This window comes from Eptesicus fuscus, chromosome 23 (assembly GCF_027574615.1).
Source record: "Eptesicus fuscus isolate TK198812 chromosome 23, DD_ASM_mEF_20220401, whole genome shotgun sequence".
Lineage (NCBI taxonomy): Eukaryota > Metazoa > Chordata > Mammalia > Chiroptera > Vespertilionidae > Eptesicus > Eptesicus fuscus.
In genome coordinates, this window is record NC_072495.1 from 3,500,669 (window position 1) to 3,517,457 (window position 16,789).

Consider the following 16,789-nt stretch of genomic DNA (forward strand, 5'->3'; position numbering starts at 1 on the left):
GAAGACCCGCCGCTAGCAGGCTGTTGATTGACAGCTGACAGCTGAGTGGCAGCGGACCGACGCGCATCGGGGCTTCTGATTGGCTGGCTGCGGCAGCCCCTCGGGAAGGGAAAGCGGGGGGGGGGAGGGAGGCCCGAGGCGACGGCTCCGCGTGGAGAGGGGGCGGCCCCAGGCGGCGAGAGGCTGCCCGACCCCCCGGAGCCGTGCGAGCAACAGTCGCCTCGAACCGAGGAACCGACGTCTTCGCGCGAGGGCCCGGCGCGAGGGGCGGGGCGCGCGCGTCACGTGAGCGTGTTGTGGGCACGTGACACACGCGGAGCCCAGGCTGGCCCCCGCCCTCCTCTCTCTCCTCCGCGGGTGCGAGCCGAGCGGCCTCGCCTCACCGCCTAGCGCCCCCCTCAGCCGCCGCCGCCACCGCCACCTCCTCCGCGCCTGCCATGTCCCCCGGCCGCCGCCGCCGCCGCCCGAGCACGGCGCCCCCGCGGCCCAGCGCGCAGTGAGCGCGGGGCCCACTTGTCCGCCCGCCCGGGGCCCCTTGTTCTCAGCGCCGCCGCCGCCATGTTGAGTTTAGAGCCGCAGCGGAGCCGCCGCCGCCGCCGCCGGTGAGGGAGGCCCACCGAGAGCGGAGCCCGCCCCGCCCCGGGCCCAGGGAGCGGGCCGCCTCGGAGCCCGGCCTCCGCGCCAGCAGCCTTCCCGGCCCGCCCGCCCGCCGTGCGAGCGAGCGAGCGAGGGAGCCAGCGCCGGGCCGCGGCCGCGCCTTCCGCTCGCGGCCCGAGCGAGCCCGTCGCCCGTTCGTCCCCCCGCCGCCGGGCCCGGCCGGAGCCTGCCGGGAGCCCCTGAGAGTCAGCGCCATGGCGGAGCAGACCTACTCGTGGTGAGTGCGGGGTCTGGGCCAGCCGGGCGCGGCCACGGTGGGGGTCGGGGCGCCAGCGCGGCCGGCCGGGGGGGAGAGGAGGAGGAACAGGTGCGTGTTGGGGGGCCGCGCGTTGGGGTGCACGCCCCCCTGGTTCCCACCAGAGGGGGTGGGTGGTCCTTAGGGAGGGCGGGCCGGCCGGGGACCCGGTGTCCGAGGAGGGGGATGGAGGAGGCGGCGGGGGCCGCGGCGGATGTCTCCTGGCCTTGGGCGGAGCAGGTAGGGGATGGAGAGGGGAGCCTGACCCCAGGGTGGGACGCCCACGGGCACCCGGAACTAGCTGGAGGGCATGGCTCCTGGGCCGGGGCGGCGGACGGGGTGGAGCGAGGCGGGCCGGGCCGGGCCAGAGGTGGGCCGCTGGGCTGCTGGAACAGGTGATAAGAGGCCGAACTTGAAGTTGTCGGCGAGGAGCCGCCTCGCTGGGGCTGCTGCTGAGCGCTGGGCTCGGGGTGCAGGGTGGGTGAGGGGGGCCGCGGCCCAGGTGTACGGCGAGGAAGACCGCGGAAGGAGAGTCTCTCCAAACCGGGAGGGGAGTCTCTGGCGAAGCGGTCGGCAGGGGAGCCACTTGCATAACAGCTTCTGGAAAGGAAGTCGGCGGCCGGGGGGCGAGGGGGGACCCCTTGTGAGGCCGTTGGTGAGAATTCAGCGTGGCGGGGCACCGGGGCCGGGGCGGAGGTGGAGGCTCTGCCCGCCGTCGGGCTCTCTGGGACTGGGAGTTACTAAGCAGCTCGCCCGGGACTGAGGAGCGTCTGAGCTTAGGAAACGCGAGCGTCCCTGCCGCGAGGAGGGGGCGCCAAGGTTTGGGAGCGGGAGGGGTTAAAGGAAGGACAGGGAGTGTCCGTGCAGAGTGCAAGTTGGATAGTAATTGGGGTGAAAGTAATCTCTGGAGGGCGAGGAAGCAAGAAAAGGGGCGACTGTAGGTGTGGGGATGGAAGATGTGGTTGCAGTCTAGAGAGTTCGAAGGTGGCTTACTCTTGGAAGCAAATGAGGTTTGGGACCCCGCTGCAGGCTTTGCTTTCTGAGAGGAGAGCGTCAGGTCCGAGTTCCAAGTGCCTGGCGTGGGGAGCTGGAAGACTCGGTTTGGAGGTCTGCTTTACCACTCAAGTTCGCCTTGTGGATGGATAAACAGGGGAGTTACCTTTTCCACAGACTGTAAGGGTTAGATGAATACAAAGCACAACAACAAACTGTTGAGTGCTGTATTTTATTACATTATAATTATCTTAGGGAAACAGCAAAGAAATGGGTCCTATCTGAAAATAAAGAATGGTTTGAGGTAGAAGGTTTTCATTGAGTGGATGACTTGGGGGGGAGGTGGCGTTAATGATAAGAACTCCTGTGTTCACCCAGGGAAGAGGATTGGTGATTGAAGGTGACAATTAAAAAGGGAACTTCAGCGATGTGTAGACCAGTGATGGGCAACCTTTTGAGCTTGGTGTGTCAAACTTCGCCAAAAAACTGAGCGTAACTCGGGGAGTGTGTCACTTTGAGGAAAAAACATTATTTCGCAAATGTTTCATCCTCAGGAGCAGCAAATATTTCATCCTCGGCAGGCGGCCACCTCAGCGGCCGCGTGTCATCAGAAATGGCTTTGCATGCCAGTGCTGACACGTGTGTCATAGGTTCGCCATCACTGGTGTATACAATCTCAAGATAACTGAGAGATTGAAAGAAAGTAATGCTAAAAGAAGAATTAAAATCTTGGTGAACAGTTGTGACTGCATATGTATTTTTTAAAAAACGTGTAAAATAAGCCCGGCTGGCCTGGCTCAGTGGTTGAGCGTCGACCTATAAACCAGGAGGTCACGGTTTGATTCCCAGTACTGGCACATGGCTGGTTTGTGGGCTTGATGCAGGAGGTAGCCCATCAATAATTCTCACTCATCATTGATGTTTCTGTCTCTCCCTTCCTCTCTGAAATCAATAAAGAAAATATTTTTTAAATGTGTAAATTCATTTGATAGATTTGAGCAATAGTGAACTGCCTCTCAGGTGATTTGGAACACAAGATTCCAATTCCAGCTTTTTTATTTTGAGAGTACGTTTGTTTATTAAAGCTGGGGACAGGGAAACAAGGGAAGGGCTTAGGATAGAAGCAGCCACAGGAGAGCACCCAGGTGGTGCTGGTTTGTTCCTCTAGAAATGTCATAGGAAAGCGAGCGGTGCCGGGCTGGGTGGACTCACCGAGAGGTAAAAGTCGCAGTGACACAAGTGGGTCGAGGCAGGGCTGCTTTTAGCTCACTGAAAAGTCAGAGGAAGGGAGGCCTGGGAGACTGGTTCAGGGCTTAGCCCGGGAGGAGCTGCTGCTGCCCACTGCTCCCCTGGTTGCAAGTCTTGCCAGGACCCTTAGAGTTTAGGAGGAAGAGAGCAGAGATAATGCCCACGAAAAGGAGGGGTGCCTATAATTCGAGCTTTTTCTCATGGGCAGAGTAAGAACTGAAGAAAAAGGTGCTTCTGTCTCGTTTTGTGGTAAGCCAAACTGAGTTTCTTAACCCTCGGCACGGCTGAGAGTGCAATGGCTGCCCTCCTGTTTTCACTGCTGTACAGAGTCGTGGATGATTGAAAGGAATCAAAGAAAGGGGGAGGAGAAGGAGGATGTTTACGGGGTAGGTTGGCCACAAGCTACCTCTGTGTGAGGCTGGATGGCTCCAGTAGTTAAGGGGGGATTATTTTGTGAAGTTTGGCAGTTTACAAGAATTATCCTACTAAAATACTTTCTTCAGTCTCAGCTCCCTTTATTTGTTTCACAAAGTTCCTGGAAATCATAATGCTTAGCCCCTCAGATTGAGCATGTTTTGGGATACAAGCTCTGAAATCATTTTGAGAAGGTGGTGTATGAGGAAACCCGGCAGCTTTGTAGCTCTTTCTGTCATCTGGGTAATCCCAAAGGACCTGCCATGTGGCATTTAGTATATCCCAGCTCCTCAAATACTGTCCTCTCACTCCGTGTCGTGTTGTTAGAACCACGCGATGCCATAGGAGCTTAGCTCTCATTGTATCAATTAGCCTATGGTAAAATAGGCTCGTGGTACGTCGTTTCTCTCAAAGGCGTAGAACCTGTGTCCAGTGTTGGTAAGGATTTACTGTATACTCACTCAGTTCTTACAAGTCCCTGGGGTAGGTGCTCTCTCTGTTCTATAGATGAGGAAACTTAGGCTCAGGAGACCCAGTGATTAGTCCAAGATATTTCACCTGTGATGATTTATTTTGTTTGACATGAATTCTCCCATTTTATTTATTCTTATTGAAATATAAGTATGGAAAAGTTAATTCAAAATTTCATATAAACTGAGTTTTGGATTATCTATCATTTTGCAATATCTTTGTTACTGTTCCCTTGGTTTGTGCAAATAAGAGTTGATTGTTTTGTTTAAAAATAGACTCTCCCACTTTATTTGTATGTGGCCTTTAGTAAAAACAACTTGTTTTGTTTTTTTGTGTGCATTTTTTTTGGTTATCCTCACCATTGATTTTTTTTAGAGAGAGTGGAAATGAGGGGGAGAGACACAGAGAAACATAGATATGAGAGACACATATTGATTAGTTGTCTCCCACGTGTGCCCCGAACAGACCCTTTAGTCTGTGGGCCATTGCTCTAACCATTGAGCACACTGGCTAGGGCAGGAAAAGCAACCTTTTTGAGAGTAGTTTGGCAGTATAATTTATCTGAGATGGAGTCGATGATGAATGTAGAAGCATATGAAAATAGCTTCCTTTAGGATTTTTGTGTAATAAGACATGTAAATTATAAAACAAGATTGCCCATGAGTTGATAATTTTTGAAGTTCAGGATGAGTACATGTAGGTTTATAATTTTACTCGAGGCCTGGGGCCCGAAATTTGTGTGCGGGTATGGTCCCTAGTCCTGGCCTGTGATCAGGGCCATCTTCCTCGGCTTCTGGCAGCTTGCCCTGCCCCCTGCTGCCACCCACTCCGGGTTCCCTGTTCACCACCGGGCGATCGGAGCCTGCTGGCTGCGGGGAGGGACTGTGAGGTGGTCAGTGCACCTCATAGCAACTGGCCGAGTCGTCGTTTTGGTCGTTCCCGCCATTTGGTCAATTTGCATATTACTCTTTTATATGTGTGTGTGTGTGTGTGTGTGTGTGTGTGTGTGTATATATATATATATATATATATATATATTCATTCATTCTATACTAGAGGCCCGGTGCATGAAATTTGTGCAAGAGTAGGCCTTCCTTCCCCCAGCTGCCAGCACTGGTTTCCCACTGGCACCCGGGACCTGGGCTTCCCTCGCAGCACTGGTTTCGTCTGGAAGGACGTCCGGTCTAATTAGCATATTACGCTTTTATTATTATAGATAATTTTACAGGTTTAAATTTTTCATTTTAAAAAAAGTATACATAAATTCATGCTGTTTTCTGGTTTCTTGTGCTTGCTTTCTTCCTAGCAAATCCTGTCAAAGTCCTGTTAACCTAAGGGTCTGGCTCAAAGTCCAGCCAGCTGTGAAGCATTTTCTGACCACCCCAACAGAAAGTGATTTCTCTATTTTTAATTCTGTAGTTCTGTCTGCATTACTGCTTCCTTTTCACCTGTGAGTACCTAGTCCCCTCACTGGTTTGTAAACTCCTTGAGGATAAGGATGTTATCACACTGATCTTTGTCTTCTCATAGTGCCTATCACATTGTCTTGCCCATAGCTCCTGCTTAGTACATACTGAGTCATTGAATATGACGTAGATTTTAGGGTGTTTCATCTTTTGTTGAATGAATAATTAAGCATAAGGGAAGCTACAGGTAGATGTTTATAACCCATCTATATATATATAAAAAGCCAGCAACCGGAACGCTGAAATGACCAGAACGACTGGTTGCTATGACGTCCACTGCTGCCAGTGAACCTGCCCAATTGGGGGGTGGGAGGGACCGGCCAGCTGGCCAACTCCCCCCCCCCCCCGCAGCCCTTGCCCCCGATTGGCCTGCCCCACCCCATCAGTCCACAGCCCCTACCCCCAGCCAGCCCTGCCCCTGATGGGCCCCCACCACGCCGATTGGCCCCCTCCCCCCGGCCAGCCCCGCCTCTGGTTGCCCCCCCCACACCCTAATAGGGGGCAGGGCCAGCCGGCCAACCTCCTGCAGCCCCTCCCCCCGCCCAGCCCCATCCCAGATTGCCCCCCCCACCCCAATCGGGTGGGGACCACTGGCCAATAGCCCACAGCCCCTCCCCCTAGCTGGCCCGGCCCTGATCGGGCCCCAATTGGGGCGGGGCAGCCGGCCAACTTCCCTCCGGCTCCTCCTCCCAACAGGCCCGGCCCCAATCTGCCAATTGGGGCTGGGCCAGCTGGACCCCACCCGTGTGTGAATTCGTACACTGGGCCTTTAGTATACTTATAAAAGAGAGCTTTTGGTAACTTAGTTTTCTGGTGTCCTCAGTACTGTAAGAATAAGAAATGCCATGCCTTAATAAAGTTTTACATAAAAGCTATTGACAGAAGAAATGAAAATAATTGGTAGTAACACCACAAGCTTTATCATGATTTAACCACAATATTCTGCTTGTATTATTTTTACTCTTAAATACTGAGGAAATGAAAGAAGGCACGTGAAAACACAAATTGAAGGTGCAAACTACACTTTTTTTAATTTGAGAAAAACACCTTGCTCAATGTATACTTATGAGCAGTTGTGTTGGTGTAATTTCTGTGAGAAACAGGAGTTTGCCTCGTGGTGTAGTCAGTGTAATATTTATAGATAACTGAACTTGAACTTTGGTAAAAATTACTGATGTTAGGCTTGGTTTAGGAGGATAAAGGAAGTCAGGACATGTGAGTCTCCTCCAAATGAATTTTGTTACCGAGTAGAATAATAGTTTATTGTGTCTTCTATGTGCTGAGGCTTTGCAAACATTGCTAAGTAAGGAAACAGGCTCAAAAAGTTTAAGTAACTTATCCAAGGGTGTAGATGGTAAAGGGGTGCAGAGTCAAGACTGTTTGACAGTAAGTCAACCTCACTGGGTTCCCGCCATTCTCCACACCATGGCCATTCTCCTCCGTGGCCTCCTCACAACCCAAGTCACCAGGTCAGTGCTCTGCCTAAAACTCTTCAGTGGCCTTTGGCCACACTTCAAATAAAATCCAAACTCCTTGGTAAGGTTCTTCATGGCCCGATCTTCTGTGTGTCTGAGGGGATGATAGACATTAAACTAAAAGTTACACAAGAATAAGGTTCTTTATATTTTAGGACTCTTTCCAGTTCCTGGGATAGAAAAACAGATGAACGAGAGTGCTTCCTCCTGGCCTACTTAAGATCTAAGCCAGCGATGGGCAACCTTCTGAGCTTGGTGTGTCAGACTTCGCCAAAAAACTGAACTTAACTCAGGTAGTGTGTCACTTTGAGGAAAAAACATTATTTCGCAAACGTTTCATCCTCAGGAGCAGCAAATGTTTCATCCTCAGGAGCAGCAAATGTGTCATCAGAAATGGCTACGCGTGTCATAGGTTCGCCATCACTGATAATCTAAGGATTGCGCTATATGGAGGCAATATGTTGTGATAACGGATACTGTCCTGTCAGGTATTTGCAAATAGTGCTAAACCTGAAATAAAAATAATACATATTTCTAGAACTAATGGAAGTCACTTCTCTCAGATTAGTGGAGTATATCATTGCACTGTGTCTGTTGTAATCATATCTGATAGTGTGATCATTGCATCTGATGAAAGTTTTTTAGAGAAAAACTATTTAGTGGAAAAATGTGTGTCTAGTGGAAAATGTTTGCTCATTTTAAAAAAACACATGTTTTGCCTATAGTTAAAGTGTTACGATAATGTTTTGGCGATGTGTGATTCCAACTAAAATTAGCCAAAGCTAAGAGCATGAATTTGTATTGAAATAATGTGCCTCAATGTTTCCCATAAAGCCTTTGGGGGAAATAGCTGGAGTGCTTGTAGCCACATCAGCCGGTGATTTACCCAGTAGTACTCTGAATGAAAGGCCCAGTGCCCGTGCATTTTTACATCATTTATTTGCAAACGCCTCACCTGAGGATATGTTTGTTGATTTTATGTTATTTACTTTTAAATTTTTAATATATTTTATTGATTTCAGAGAGGAAGGGAGAGGGAGAGAGAGATAGAAACACCAGTGATGAGAGAGAATCATTGATCGGCTCACCTCACACTGGGTATCGAGCTGGAAACCCAGACTGGGAATGGAACCATGACTTCCTGGTTCATAGGTAGACACTCAACCCCTGAGCCATGCCGGCCAGGCTGGCATCTGAAACTTTATGTGATTGATACATCCCTGGCAGTAGAGCCATCAGGATAATTTGATTTTTTAAGATTATATAATATAGTCTCTGAAGAAGTTTCATGGACTCTTCTTAGGAGTTAAAGGATAATATTTGTTTTATTTGTTGTATGTATAAATCAAGAAACTTTTTTGCAACTTTGAGTTGTAGCATATATTCTAATCCTCACTTAAAGAGTTAGAGGCAAACTGCTGCTCTTCTGTTTGTTTGTGTTTTTTTTTTTTTTTAAATAAGAGAAAGTTTATTTAGAAAGTTATGGAGGCCCTTAGGCCCCAGCCATGTGGCTCAGTTGATTGGACTGTCGTCCTGTACACCAAAAAGGTTACAAGTTCGATTCCTGGTCAGGGCACATAACTTCGGTTGCTGGTTCTTTCAGGGGGAGTACGGGAGGCAACCGATCGATGTTTTTCCTTTTCAGATATTTCTCTCTCACATGGATGTCTCTGTCTCTGTCTGTCTGTCTCTCTCTCGAAAAACCAATCAACATACCCTCGGTGAGGATTTTTTTTATGAAAGGACCTTTGGAGCCCGTCTGGGGTAGCTCAGCGGTTGAGCATCAGCCCAGGAACCGAGAGGCAACCAATTCAATTCCCTATCAGGGCACATGCCCAGGTTGCAGGCTCAATCTCTTGTGGGGGGCATGCAGGAGGCAGCTGATCAATGATGTTTCTCTACTCATTGATGTTTCTATCTCTCTATCCCTCTCCCTCTTTCTCTAAAAAATCAATAAAAACATTAAATGGGGGGATGATGGTGGTGGTGGTGGTGGCTTGAAGCTTAGGAGAGAAAGGACAAAGGTAATGATGGGGTGGGTTGGGGGGAGGGGGTGTGCGGGCATTCTCCCAGGAGCTCATTTGCTCTTTAACTTTTTAGTTGTCTAGAGGGGCTCTGGGTGACCAAATTCAATTTTATAGGAGAAATCTACAATTAGTTCCTGTGATCCTTGCAATGAATTGTTACCTCTCAGATTTTGTTAATAGGTCTCACTAAGGCCATAGCTTAAATTAACACAGACCCATTATTTGCTGTGATAAGACTAGATTTAGTTGCTATGAAAAAGTTAGGTTTGAAAATATTTTTAAGTTATTAGACCAATGAATATGCATTAGCCTAATAGAGACCTAGTAGAAAATCCCGTTTCTTGGTTTGTGGGGTTCATCCTAACCTGGTAGGAAAACCTGATACTCTGTCTTGGAGTTCTGGTATTGATAGTGAAGAAAAAGGTGTGCCCTAGTTGTTTTTTACACATTTATGAATTCTATGGAATATAAGTGATCACTCAAAAATTACTCAATTTTTGTCACTGCCACTCATTACATTTTTATTTGAAATTCTAAGATTTGAGGATCTAATTCTGTTCTGGTTTCTTGGGATATCTTTACTTTGAGGGTGATTGTCATCTCTGATTGTGACCTAGTCTTGTCTTAGTCCTAGTGTTGTATTTTGTATAGTGGTTATGCCTGCCTTACTCCACAGGGTTGTTGTGAGGACTCAGTGGATAGTGGGTAGAACATGTTTTGTAAATTGCTAAGTGCAGTATAAAAGCAAATTATTTGTTCTCTACATTGTTACCCAGCTAGGTCCTAGATAGAGTTCCTCACTACAGCAGTGATATTTCTTGTTTCACAGTTTAACCAGCATTTAAACCCGACATATCCATTCTAGTGAGAATTCTATTAACATATTCAAATAATGACATGTAAAAAGAAATATGAGTAAGTTTGCAAATGGTCATTGAGTTATAGTGTACTTTGTGAAATGTGTTTAAGTCATCTTTTAGTCACAAGTTTCATTGTCCATTGCTACATTCTGTGAAATGAAATATTGTGAATTGAATAAAGGCTAATTTTTTTCATAATATACCTTTGTTTTGATCTTTTGAAGGCAATTCCCCTCAAAATTTATTCAGATGAGGAAAGAGCATTGGTGTGTATAATCCTGATCTTTCTCTTGTTTTTCTCTGGAATGTATAGGAAGTGTTCTCCCTAAGAGGCCGGAGGAGCTGCTGGCCGTTTCCTATCTGTTTCTTACCCACACCAATCTGCCAGGCACACCCACTTCCCTTCACCGGAGAGCTTCAGGCCTGGACTTCACTTTGGAACTAACTAGGGCATGTGTAGCACCTGGTTATCTAGACATTTTGACCTAAGTAATTGCTGAACTTTGTATTGTAGTTTCCTTGTCTTAATTTTTGCCCAGAGTTGTCTAGTTTGACCTTCTAGATTTGACTAAATCTTCAGGATTTGTCTGACAGCCTCAACTTTTAAACCTTTGACTATATGCTTTGACTTTATAAACTTCTAGAAATTTACATTCATTTCTCAAAAAAGCTTGCAAAAGAGTACTGTTAGAAGTAAAAGTTAATTTTAGAGAACAAAGTCCCTTATCTAAGCCATTGATTATTACAAGCACTGATACCTTAAAAATATTAAGATCTAATACCTTAAAATATTTCAAACATAGCTTTTTCATAGGTGCTCAGTCTAGTCTTATTACAGAAATGCCACTTGGGGCCACAGCTAGGCTAGCTGGAAGAAGTTAAGGATTTGAGATTTGTCAGTTCACCAAGAGGGAGTGCATAGAGAGGAGGGAATGGAAGACCAGAAGTTGAGGCTTGGGAAAGTAACAGTTGAGAAATGGGAGGAAGAAGCGGAAGCTCCACCAAAGGTAGGATAATTAGGAAAGTGCAATGGTGATGAAAGAAAAGCCACAGAGAATTTTTAGGGACAGGAGTGTAAAAAGCTGCAGGGTTCAAATAAAAGGAAAAACAGGCTATTGAATTTACAAAGGAAGTCATTACTGAAAGTGCACTAAAAAAGATCGGAGCTGTGAGGGTGAAAGCCAAATTAGGAATGGGTAATGAAGAAATAAAGGCATCCTTTGGGTATTGGCCGTTTGTTTGAGAAGTAAGGTGCAAAAGACCAAAGGAAAGGATGGTTGTTAGAGATGACAGAGTCATGAGGGAGAGGATTGTGTATTTGAAGCCAGAGAGGAAGAGACATTAATCTTGGAAAGAGATATTTTTAAATTGTGGTTTAAGTTTAGAGATTTCTTTTTTTAAATAATGGATTTTTCATGAGTTGTAATGAGAACTTAATCGGGAATGAATGTTTGATGTGTATATTTAGTCTGATTTTTTTGGTCTTTACGTTGTTACTAGTTTGGATTGCATTGCATTTGGATGTTCTAGGCTTTTAAAAAAAATTGCCTTCAGTTTAACATCCAACCTCTAAAATCTGACTTTTTATAAAAAATATGTATTTTATTGTTTTTTTACAGAGAGGAAGAGAGAGGGATAGAGAGTTAGAAACATTGATGAGAGAGAAACATCGATCAGCTGCCTCCTGCACACCTCCTATTGGGGATGTGCCTGCAACCAAGGTACATGCCCTTGACCGGAATTGAACCTGGGACCTTTCAGTCCGCAGGTCGACGCTCTATCCACTGAGCCAAACCGGTTAGGGCTAAAATCTGACTTTTAAAACAATCTGGCATTGTAATCCTATTTGCCTACATTTTCTTTAAAAAAAAAAACAAAAAACTTTATTGCTGAAAGTATTACATAGGTCCTCCTTTTCTCCCCATTAACCTCTTCCAGCCTGCCACCCCCTATATCTCCCCCCCTTTTTTTGTTCTCCCCCATTAACCTCTTCCAGCCTGCCACCCCCTATATCTCCCCTCCTTTTTTTGTTCTCTCCCCCCCCCCCCATATTTCCTTTAAAATTCTTGTTATTTCAGCCAGACTTGGTTACTCACTGCTTCCTGTTTTATTTAAGCTGACTCATGTACCTGGTTAGCCTTTCTTCCAAGTCTCTAAATATGTTAAGGCCTACCCATCTTTCAAGGTTCAGCTGAAATTCTGACCTTTTGTAACAGCATTCTGATTGGCCCAAGGGATATATTCTTCTGATGCTGATACGTAGTTCTTTATCTGATCCTCTCACATGGCAGCACTTAAGATTTTCTGACTTGGTATTGAATGTATTTATGCGGCTGTCTTCCCACCTTGAACTTTGCAAGGATAGAATCCAAGTCATTAATTTCATGGTGCAAGGACCTACACATAGTAGATGCTCAGCTTTATTTTTTTTAAAGAATGAATATTTTAGAGGTGAAATTTGCTGTATTTTAGAATAGATTATCTCCCTAAAAATATGCCAGGGCACATAGAAGAGAGGAGAGAATACTTACCTAACACCTCTTTGTTCTTTCAAGAAAATACGAAGTGCCCTAGCTGGTTTGGCTCAGTGGATAGAACGTCAGCCTGTGGACTGAAGGGTCCCGGGTTCAATTCTGGTCAAGGGCACATGCCTGGGTTGCGGGCTCCATCCCCAGTGGGGAACGTGCAAGAAGCAGCCAATCAATGATTCCCTGTCATCATTGATGTTTCTATCTCTCTCTCCCTTCCTCTCTGAAATCAATAAAAATGTATTAAAAATTAAAAAAAAAAAGGAAATACGAAGTAAAATTGTTAGTGTTAAGTTGGACCAAGTGTTATGATCCGATTTGTCTAACACAGCAAGTTATACAGAATTTAAAGAAAGAAAGTGGGTCAGCCTGGCCCTGGCCGATGTGGCTCATTTGATTGGGCATTGTCCTGTGCACCAAAAGGTTGCCGGTTCAATTCCCGGTCAGGGCACATGCCTGGGTTGGGGTCTCAGTCCCTGGTGAGGAGCGTGCAGGAGGCAGCTGATAGGTGTTCCACTCTCACATCAGTCTCTCTCTCAAAATCAATAAGAATATTTTTTAAAAAAAGAAAAAGTGGCTCAGCCTGTAACTGAATGCCTAAGGCAAGCATGTCAAACCCGTGGCCCACGACGAATGTTTTTGCGGCCCAGCCAATGTAACGGTGTAAGAAACGTTTTAATAAAAATATCATAACTTAATTTTTACAATATCCTGTTATACATAATTATTAATAACGAACTACAACGTTTGCTAATGACTGATTACTATAATCGTGTTGCATTCATTTCCCTTACCTGCCTTACGCGCAGGCGCACCACTTCTCTCCACTGATACCAGCAGCGAATATTTTAGCAGCCGATGCCACATCACTAGTCTTGGACTGACTTGTTTGGTGTGTGCAACAGAAAATATTTCACTTTTGGAGAACAAGAAAAATAGGTTTATTTGTGTTACACTTATTAATTTGTGTAGTTAGTGTCTGGTAAGTTAATGTTCAAGAAAAAATTTAATTTTTATTTAAATGTCCTATTATTTTATGTTAATGATGACTCATTTATTTCAGCCCTTTGTATTCAGCATGTCTCTATCGAAATAAACCTACCTAAGTTTCTTTTTTTTTTGTCTCTTTTCTTTTTTTTTAATTTAATAAATCTTTATTGTTCAGATTATTACAGTTGTTTCTCCTTTTTCCCCCCATAGCTCCCCTCCACCCGGTTCCCACCCCACCCTCTGCCCTTACCTCTCCACCACTGTCCTCATCCATAGGTGTACGATTTTTGTCCAGTCTCTTCCCACACCCCCACACCCCTTTCCCCCTGAGAATTGTCAGTCCACTCCCTTTCTATGCCCCTGATTCTATTATATTCACCAGTTTATTCTGTTCCTCAGATTTTTAATTCACTTGATTTTTAAATTCACTTGTTGATAGATATGTATTTGTTGTTTATAATTTTTATCTTTACTTTTTCTTCTTCTTCCTCTTCTTAAAGAATACCCTTTCAGCATTTCATATAATACTGGTTTGGCAGTGATGAACTCCTTTAGCTTTTTCTTATCTGTGAAGCTCTTTATCTGACCTTCAATTCTGAATGATAGCTTTGCTGGGTAGAGTAATCTTGGTTGTAGGTTCTTGCTATTCATCACTTGGAATATTTCTTGTCACTCCCTTCTGGCCTGCAGAGTTTCTGTTGAGAAATCAGCTGAGAATCGTATGGGTGCTCCCTTCTAGGTAATTAACTGTTTTTCTCTTGCTGCTTTTAATATTCTCTCTTTGTCTTTTGTTCTTGGCATTTTAATTATGATGTGTCTTGGTGTGGTCCTCTTTGGATTCCTTTTGTTTGGGGTTCTGTGCGCTTCCTGGACTTGTAAGTCTATTTCTTTCACCAGGTGGGGGAAGTTTTCAGTCATTATTTCTTCAAATAGGTTTTCAGTATCTTGGTCTCTCATCTTCTGGCACCCCCATAATTCTGATGTTGGTTCACTTGAAGTTGTCCCAGAGGCTTCTTACACTATCTTCAAATTTTTGGATTCTTTTTTCTTTTTGCTTTCCCGGTTGAGTGTTTTTTGCTTCTTTGTATTTCAAATCTTTGACTTGATTCTTGTGTTCCTCTAGTCTGCCGTTGGGTCTCTGTATAATATTTTTTATTTCAGTCAGTGTATGTTTAATTTCTAGTTGGTCCTTTTTCATATCCTTGAGGGTCTCGTTAAATTTATCGGCCTTTTCTAGGAAATTCTTGAAAAACCTTATAACCGTGGTTTTGAACTCTATATCCAGTCATTTGCTTTCCTCCATTTCTCTCGTTTGTGATCTGTTTCTTTGTCTCCGCATTTTCGCTGCTTCCCTGAGTTGGTAGGGTGGCTTTGTGTGCTACGTGTCCTATATGGCCCAATGGGTTGGCCTCCCAGTTACCTGAGGTGGACACTCTTGGTGCACCCCTTTGTGGACTGTGTGTACAGCCTTGTTGTAGTTAAGTCTTGATTGTTGTTGGTGTCACTGGGAGGAATTGACCTCCAGGCCAATTGGCTATGAGGACCTGCTGTGTCTATGCTGGAAGAACTGCTGTGCTGGAGACACGCTTATGTGGCAGGACTTGTTTCAGTGGGGCTTTGGTGCTCACTGAGTCTGCCTCTTGAATGTGTCACTTATGGATGTGAGTAGTTGAAATCTGGTGTTGTCTCACACTGACCACTAGATACACTAGCTTCTGGATCTCCAATGGGGTGCAGTCAGCTACTGTCTGAGGCCACCCAGCAGGAGCTACAGCAAGAACTACAGTTTTCTCCTCTTTGCTTAGGGTTTGGAGGTTTTGGAGCTGTCTGACCAGAGCTGCAGTTTGTTAGGTTAAGCTGCAATAGGGCAGGCCATTTATATGCAAAAGTTACTGCGTGGAGCTTGGGTGGGTTTGTAGATTGTGCGGGGCGGGGTCTCAGGGAGTCACTAGGCTAGGGCGTGGCAAACAGGGATGGCTGCCAGTCAGCCGTCTCTGTGTTTCCGCGTTTCCAAGTCCCCGCGTCCCGCGCCCCAGCGCAGTAAACAATGATTTCTGGGCGCACCTCTGCAAGAAAGTCACCCTCACTTTCCAACCCGATGGCAGACAGTCCAGCTTCTCCCCGTAGGAGTTTGGGTCCCCAGCTTCTCCCCCAGAAACTGGAGTTCAGAGTAATCGGGAGCTTGTCTCCCTTCGGGTTGAAAAAAGCCACGCCCCCAGAAGCCCGCTGCCAGCCCGATTCGCGCGCCTCCGTACCTCAGCTTTTCAGCGCTTGTGCACGTCTCAATGCTCTTTTCTCTTTCCTTCTAGTTGTAGAGCTTCCACTCAGCCAGCTTTCCTGTGGTTCTGGGTGATAGACGTTTTGTCTCTTAGTTGTAGTTTTGAAATTGTTGTGCGAGGCAGCAGTTTAGGTGTTTACCTATGCTGCCATCTTGGTTTCTCTCTAAACCTAAGTTTCTATGAAAATTGAAGCTTTTGGTTTTTTTTGCAGCCCACATAAATGTAAACCTTGTTTATTTGGCCCGTGTCAGCCTTTGAGTTTGACATGCTTGGCCTAAGGTAACATTTACAAGACCAGAGGCCCTTTAGAGTAGTAATTTATCTGCAATCTCCTTCTCCAACTTGGCCACAGTCTGACTGCTACCAATTTACTTATACAGTACTTTGTCTCCCAAATAGGCACATGTTAAATATGTGACATATATTATTATTTTAAAAAATGTCTTTTATTGATTTCAGAGAGGAAGGGAGAGGTGGGAGAGGTAGAAACAACGATGAGAGAGAATCATTGATCGGCTGCCTCTTGCACGCACGCGCGTGCGCGCGCGCACACACACACACACACACACACACACCACACTGGGGATCGAGCCCACAACCCGGGCATGTGCCCTTGACCAGAATTGAACCTGGGACCCTTTAGTTCACAGGCCTACACTCGGAGCCAAACCAGCTAGGGCTTACTTTTCTTTAAAGTGGAGAAGCTCTGCCTTTCTTTTTCCCCAATAGCAAAACAGTTTTAGGGGAAACATTTTATTAACATGCTTCATTGAAAATATTTTGTGGAAAACTTCCTTTGAGGCATGAGCTGTAAGCTATATGGAAACTAGTTTCTGATCAATTCAACGCTTTCTCTTGCTTCTATTTCAGAAATTCATATTCTTCGTATTTAAACTTTTGTTTAAAAACTAAAACACTTAAAAAACAATTTTTTGCCTTCATATTTTTCCTATTTCTAAAAGACTTTTTAAAAATTGATTTCTTTAAAAAAATATTTATTTTTGTTGATTTCAGAGAGGAAGGAAGAGGGAGAGATAGATAGAAACATCATTGATGGGCTGCCTCCTGCTCGCCCCACACAGGATTGAGCCTGCAACCCGGATATATGCCCTGATCAGGAATTGAACCGTGACCTCCTAGTTCATA

At 45.7% G+C, this 16,789-nt stretch overlaps 1 protein-coding gene across 1 annotated transcript in view; it reads left to right on the top strand.

Moving 5' to 3' along the window:
• The first annotated feature begins 335 nt into the window (after window positions 1-335).
• SPPL3 (signal peptide peptidase like 3) overlaps window positions 336-16,789 on the top strand; it is a 123,974-nt gene continuing 107,520 nt past the window's right edge. The window contains exon 1 of the mRNA XM_054712347.1: window positions 336-874. Within this exon, the coding sequence (XP_054568322.1) occupies window positions 852-874 (23 nt within the window). The 5' untranslated portion in view covers window positions 336-851. The remainder of the gene's footprint in view (window positions 875-16,789) is intronic.